Here is a 7,527-nt window from a genome sequence, read left to right as displayed (position 1 = left end):
TTCGTGCCTATAGGTAACCCTCGTGCTATTGATAGAAGAAACCAGAGAAGTAGTGAATAGGTCTTTATTTCGATCTTCGCGCAGTCACAGTGGAGCGTGGGATTATCTGTTCAGACAAACAAAGGCTCTCAACATTCCATATAAGATAGTAGGGATTATAAAGCTTACAAAAGGTAAGGAAGTGAATGAATACTTGAACAATACTGTTTTAGCATATGCTTGGTTGTTTGGGGTCAACTCTTAACCAACCAACCTGAGCTGTTACAAACCTTCGTTTGCGTGTGTCGATGAGTAGATTGTGGTATTGTAGCAGGTCTATACCAATGATTGGCATAGAAACATCTGCAACCATGAAAATCCAGTGAATGGGTTTGCGTAGACCCACGTTAAGGTAAACGTACCTTTTACCATACGTAGCGATCGGTTTTCCATTCGCCGCCTGTAAGCTTAAAACAGACTCGTGAAGTCTGTCGTTGGAATTCGCAGGAAGAATGCTAACTTCTGTGCCGGTGTCAACGAGGTAGCGAACTTTTGTAGTCACATCAGTGACATAAAAGACGGCTGTGTTCGCCGGCTACGGTTGTCGTTAACGCGTGCCGGCTGGGATGTTTCCCGAGTTCTTATGTGTCAGTCGACCTAGAGTTCGGGTAAATGCAGGGTCTCCTGCAATGTTTAGGAGACTTACCATGCTGGTTATGATACGAGCACCAGTTGGGGTTGTCCGTCTCTCGTGGTCGAGAGATGGTCGAGTATGCCTTTCTTGACAACACTGCTGTCCTTAACACCTTCATAATCGAGTATCCCAAAACCAGTCAAACTAGAAGTCAGGGATAAGGAATTTTGGAGATATACTTGGAAGATAGTCGATGTATCGAGAATTACCTGGTCTAAGCTGACTGGTTGTTGAAAGGGATGCTCTTCATCGAGTACTCTATCGTGACTTGGTGACAATGATGGACAGTGCATCTTCAGCCTCAGTATGTACGGTGAAACTAATGTCAAAGACCCATAGAAATATTTATTTTAGGGATTTCTTTACGTCCTTACGGTGAATGACAATAAGTTTATATAGATTTTGTAGGTCCAACTGAATTCAAAATTTGTACAGATGAAGGAGAGAATTGATCTCGAGTCAGGTTTGACGAAAAACATTGAAATATATAAACCAGTGATTACTTAAAATTTTCTAACTAGTTTTGTTTGAACTAGTCGTTGTTGAATAAGCCTGTTCTGGTCATTTCTCGGGAGCGCATTTTCGTAAGCATGAATCCGGAGAAGGTTGCGTTACTTAAGCAGTTTGTTGAGTTACTGAGAGAGAAGCCTGAAGTCCTTAATACCCCTGAACTGTCGTTCTTCAAAGACTGGCTCAAAAGGTAGATTTTCGGTTCTGTTTTTACTCGTAAACAGTCTTGGGGCTAATGTTCCTGTTTCACAAGACAACCGACCCACTGAAAATTCATTTTCAGACGACTCTGGTGCAGATGAGACCTCGGAATCTGAAATAGGTAAGTGTTAATGGTAATTATCACCACTTCTTAGAGTTTGATGATGAAGTGCTACCAAAGGAACCTGTCCCGGACCTAGCTATGGGTGACGATTCGATAGAAGTGACTGATGAAATGAGAGAAAAAGCAGAAGAAAAGAAATGTGAGGCAATGGCCAAAATGTCTGATGGGGATCTTACTGGGGCTGTTGACCTGTTTACAGAAGCAATTAAGCTAAACCCACAGTCCTCACTGTTTCATGCCCGACGTGCAAGGTAAATACCATTGTATCTAGCAATTCCACAGTTGCTTTGTACGAATGAAAAAGCCGTCCCATGCTATTGCAGATTGTGATAAAGCTATTTCGTTAAACCCCGATTCTGCACAACCTTACAAATGGAGAGGATTTGCTAATAAGTATGTTCTTATTTTAAATGCTTATAGCCTACAGAATGATAGGTAATTGGGAAGCCGCCTATCAGGATCTACAGACATCTTTGAAGCTAGACTATACAGATGATGCCAATGAAGCAATAAAGGAAATCGAACCAAAGGTAATTCCTCGTAATTGGATACTTATAGGTACGCATATCACTAATGTTTTTACTCATGAACTGCTTCGTGAGACGTAAAAATTATCACTGTTTACAATGAAATGAGCATTAGTCTAGTACGCTAATAAATATCTAGTCACCAAAGTGATTTAAAATGGGTTGTGTCGATAAGTTTTAAATATTCATTTCCCTCAGTGTAGCAGGTTACCTTGTTAGTATGCGAAGATCCAAGTGTACTTAGTATGTTCGTTGTTTTCAGGGACCCAGGGTCTTTTGTTGATATTGCTAATGCATACACTGATCTGACTGTCTAGTAAAAAACGAAAGTAATTTAGACGTAGACTCAAATTCTATTGTTGTCCTCAACCCATATTTGAGTTGCTAAATAAATATTGTGAACTTAGAAAGCTCAGCAGATGAATAAGCACCAAGCCCCTGCATATCAACCTTAGACGTTCTGGGAATTCAAGGGTCAATGTGACTACACCCTGTCTAACTTGGCCTCTTGTCATCCGGGTTAACTAAAAAGGCGTCCTGTTCTGGTAACAAATCAATTTCAGGCGTTCCTCTTGACTTTCCATTAAGTCGTCAGAAGTAGGGTTTATCATCCCTGCGACTTCGCCTGTAAATTTCATCAGCACGCGTACCTGCACTCTGATTGATTTTCGCAGAGTTTGTCTTTCTTGCATGTAAGTGATGTGATTTTGGCAGGAAGGTAGATACATACCGCTCTATTACGTCTTGGTTATTGAACACATCCAAAAGCTCTAAAATACCTATTACTGAATCCACATGGGTTAGTCGTTAGTGGTGATGTCATGTGAATAACACTAAGAGCAGCTGTAATGTAGCATTAAAACAGCGGTCCGATTACTGAGTCTTCAAACTTGCATCACAGATCGTTGAAACATTTTCATAGCTCTAATCCGTCGTCTGGCAACTATGGGGTACCCGGCCCACTTTGTGACATGACTGAGGTTGTGGCGTCAGCAAGATGCACGTTTCTGACCTGACTGTTAGGGTAATTGTCATTTCACGGCACTTAACAAAATGTCAAAAATCGACTGGTAAAATGGTTGTGTTCATTTCCTTACATGCTGGCCGCAATCTGTCGTTTTACTCGTCTTTAAAATGTATTCTCTATATTTAGTCCACCACTCCGTCGTGTTGCTTTTAAATGTCTGGATTGTAGTCTTGATGATGTGACGTGCAGCAGTCGAATTATTAAAGGACAATCCATTTTACCCACATGTTTGTTACAGTTATTTTGGTATTGTTTTCCGAACAGCACAAACGAATCTTCGAACATAACATGAAGTATGAGCGTAAACGACAAGAAAAGCTAGAACGAGAAAGACGCGAACGGATTCGAAAAGCACAAGAGGAGCGTGAACGAGCCCAGAGAGTAGGTCAACTTGTTTTGTTTGTAATTAATAAAAAGATCCTGTGCATAGATTAATTTTTCAGTGAGCTATTTTAATGCCTGAGAGTAAACTACTATGAGCAAGAAATCTTGTTTCTGTAGTGTGTACCATTCTCCATTCATAAGTATTTATTCCCAAGTTTGTCATAGTATATTTAAATGTCTTCACGCAAACGTTCATTGGTTTCATTATCTGCTGAAGTCAACATTTTTAGAAAAGAATAAAGTGAGTTCGACTTGAACTTAAGTCATATTAAATACAAAGCGTATGAACTAGGTCACTTTAAATTCCTTATGTTCGAAAATGAAAATCAGTTGCAGTGGTTATCTTGAAACCACTGTTCTAATTTATCGGGTCTCTTAGAAAAGTTGAACTGCTCTGTTTTTTTAAATCTTGGAATTAGTGTTCTTTGCTAATACCGATGTAACACTGATGTTTCGTACTCTATCATAATTATTGGCTAAATCTGCTTGTTTGCCACAGCTTTCAATTTTCTCATTTTTTTCATAAATAGGATACAGAAAAACCCGATTTTGACATTCCAGATAGTGGTAACATTCCAGGCATGAACAATATGTTTTCACAACTGTTCAATGATCCAGAATTGATGTCTGCTATTCAGGTACGTATCATTTTGTCTTTAAACTCATTCAGCATAGCGCTTGCTTGTGTTTTTGAAATTCTCACTTATAATTTGTAGCCTAGTAGATGACCTGTTAACGTATGACGTGATAATACCGCCAATTAGAGAGCAGCGAATTATCGATTGGAACAGTGACACGAAAACCGTACAAGCAGTCTAGAGTACTTGTCGGTCCTGCTTCTGTCTAGCCCAGCCAGTTAAGTCCAGAATATCCTCTGCGGTATGAATCATTATAATTCAAACATACTGAGTTTATATACCAGTCAAACTGATCACATCGTACCATAAAATAGAAAATAACGTGTACACTATTTAGCCGAATGGGGCTGTGAATGTGGGAGGCAGTAATTAATAGACTACGGATAACTCAAGAATGGTAAATCGTATAATAATAGTCTATATGTCAAAATAAAGCTTATAATAAGGGAAACATGAATATAAATAGTTTAGTTATTTAGCAATTATACGATAAAAAGAATATGCACAGTATTAGTTCATAAATAGATCCCAAAGTTACCATTCATTATCCTTATTGGGGCATAACAGTCATTAAGTTTTGTGACTGAAGTAGGACCATTTAGGACCTAACCTGTATTTTAGGGACTACCAAATATCGTCAGTCTGATTTATCTAACTGAAAAATTCCTAATGGTTATACATAGAATTTGTAGTTTTTTTTAGTCCTCGGTGGTATGAAGAAACTAGCAAAACAATTCGGGATAGTATTACAGTTCTAGTAGCTTAATTATAAACAGCAAAGTAAATTAATCTACGGTACTTACTATCCCATCCATAAATATTGTTGTCCTTATTATCTAATAATAATGATATTAGGTCGTCACTAATTTGTTTGTTTCATAGCTCGCTAATAGCAGATCTTTAATTCCGAGCGATATCATTACAAGTTATATTTGACTTCTGCGCAATTAAAGGCCTATAAAAGTGCTCCAAGCATAACTTCCTACTTTTAGGTTTAATAATAAGTTCAGCTCTGTTAAAATTTGATCCATGTACTTTAAGGTTTTTAGTGTATAACTCACAAAGCTATGTTTAATCCATCCTTAATTAATCGCATACCTTTTTTAGGACCCGGAAGTAATGAAAGCATTTAGCGAAGTATGTTCAAACCCGGCTGCCATGGATAAGTACAAAAACAACCCCAAGGTAATGAAGGTCATTGAGAAAATGAAGAATAGATTTAGTGGTGGTGGTATGCCCGGTAAGTCAACCATACCGACAGATTATTCAAATAATGTATATAAACTTATATACACTTTATTGTGGTTTACATAGTGCACTTTCTTTTAGATGTATCAGTTGACGGATTTATAATTAGCATAGGTAATCATCACTAAAGCTACTAAACAGCCATGAAATGCAGGCTTGATTTATTCAGATTAGGGAAAAATCTGTTCATCAGAAAAATTACATCAAGTGTTTTACACTCACCACTAGCATTATGCATAACAGGAATGACATGTTGTTGAGCTTACACCTGTGAACAATCACTAGCTTCCGAATGCGCAACTGGGATGTTTCCTATCATCAAGGCAAACACTACGCAAACAAAAACGAAATGTTAGACAAACGAATTGACGTATCAGTTTCATGATATCAGTTATTAAGTATCCTTCGTGGTTTCTTCCTCCACGTTCAGTACTGTAAGGCAGACGTTCAAGTATAAAACTTGTCTAATAAGACCTTTTCCGAAGTATTTTTGATACCAAGTTCCAGCTACATGATTGTAAAAAATACTGCAGCTTGTAGAAGTAGTTCAGTTATATTTGCACCAGTCTACAGACCGATGCATATGCTACGAGTTTGCACTCAACTCTACTGGATTGGTGAGTTATGCTTCTAAATTTGACACAGTTCAACAACGCTATTTCAAAGGTTCTGATGACTGTTAGTCGGGCTACATTTCATTGGAGTGGAAACATTTAGTTATTCATTTTATTAATGACTTGTCAGTCTACCTTTCGCTTACTCATCTATCTATGTCTGAAGTAAACAACAAAATAAAACCTGTCTATTTTATCAAACATATTTATAAATACAGTTTGCTTCGTAGTGTAAATTCCTCATGTATTTAATGTGGATAAATTTGTAGGAGGTATGCCTTTCGGAATGGGTGGGGCCGGGTTCAATATGCCTAACCAGTCATGTCCAGGTAAGATGTCATAAAAAATAATCTGTTACTGTGTCATTTAGATCTAGACTAGGTAAAGAACCATTGATTTCAGTTGATTGGTGATTTCATTTAAATGCACTTAATCCATTGTCATTTTCGTACATATGAATAAAAGCTTCCAGACTGTTTTCTTTCCTTCTGCAATAACTGTTTTGGGTTCACCAATTCTCAATAGAGAGAAAGGGTTTTCGTCAACTTCTAGAAAATTAGCCATGAAATAACTCAGATTCTGTTTCACGTTATACTATTGCAGTCATGATAAATTGCTTCATAAGTAGATTATTCTGTGACTTTTAGAATGAAAGTTGAATAGCGCTACACCGTGATTATGTTGCTCTTAAATGTTCAGTAACTTGACTTGCAGTCAGTCTTCAAGTTTAAGTTATATTGTAACGCCATGTATCAGGTGTATAAATACTTTTTATCCGGATCGACAATATCTGTGACAAACTGGGTTGCACAAGTTGGGCAACTCCAGATATCTGGCTTATAAAATAAACCCGTATTAAAAACTGACGGGAACACTTATGGCCCGCAATGGCTGAGAGTGAGGAAAGTCAGCTCTCTCGAAATGCTCTCACATGGTCACGCATATAACCACTGCCAGGGAAATCCTACTCACTCGTCGTCTCTGCCTACTCTCCCACTGACTGCAGCTCAGATGATGTAAAAGATTGATTTTTCAGAAAGCTTTGCGCTCTGATGTAGTAATAGTGGCTGATGACATTAATGCTCAAGTAGATAAACTAAGCGAAAGGGAAAGACACCTGGGTGGATCTTATGGTGTCGTGGCCAAAAGAATAGATAATGGAGACCATCTGTTGAGGCTATGATCAGATAACAGACCTGTTTCTTGCAAATACTAACTTTAAACACAAGAAAAAACATCCTTCGATATGGTGACCCCCAAAATTGTCCCAATGTTGGACCCAGCTAGATCACATCGCGATCAGCCACCGATAGAGGGGCTCGATAGAAGACTCTCGCTCATTCTGGAGCACATGTTTAGATTCCGACCATGCTCTTGTGTGAGCACGTATCTGCCTGCGTCTTACTGGACATAGGAAAGACATTGCAAGGAAACCTCTTGGGGTTCTACTTAATGATAGACAAGCTAAGAATATATTTCAGGAACAACTGGAAAAACAGGAAGTCATGTAAGTTGTGCTCATCCCAAGGCAGCGTGGAATGACATCCGAAAAGCTGTGGAAACAGCTGTGATGTCTGCTAG

General features: G+C 38.4%; 1 protein-coding gene across 4 annotated transcripts; it reads left to right on the top strand.

The window, feature by feature from the left end:
* Positions 1–1,234: 1,234 nt before the first annotated feature.
* On the top strand, positions 1,235–6,424 carry Smp_062420.1 (putative heat shock protein 70 (hsp70)-interacting protein; the record flags this gene model as incomplete). Of its 4 annotated transcripts, XM_018797121.1 has the most annotated exons (10): positions 1,264–1,373; positions 1,408–1,505; positions 1,540–1,759; positions 1,791–1,901; positions 1,936–2,038; positions 3,327–3,443; positions 3,977–4,084; positions 5,192–5,324; positions 6,216–6,275; positions 6,317–6,327. In XM_018797121.1, 10 exons carry the CDS (start codon positions 1,264–1,266, stop codon positions 6,325–6,327), a joined length of 1,071 nt encoding a protein of 356 aa, XP_018652196.1. The 4 variants fall into 4 exon arrangements, with proteins under 4 accessions (XP_018652194.1, XP_018652195.1, XP_018652197.1 ...); XM_018797123.1 differs by having other exon boundaries at positions 1,235–1,373; positions 1,540–1,901; positions 6,317–6,424; XM_018797122.1 differs by having other exon boundaries at positions 1,235–1,373; positions 1,408–1,759.
* Positions 6,425–7,527: the final 1,103 nt, after the last annotated feature.

This window comes from Schistosoma mansoni, chromosome 4, assembly GCF_000237925.1.
Source record: "Schistosoma mansoni strain Puerto Rico chromosome 4, complete genome".
NCBI lineage: Eukaryota > Metazoa > Platyhelminthes > Trematoda > Strigeidida > Schistosomatidae > Schistosoma > Schistosoma mansoni.
This window is presented reverse-complemented; position numbering and strand designations above follow the sequence as displayed.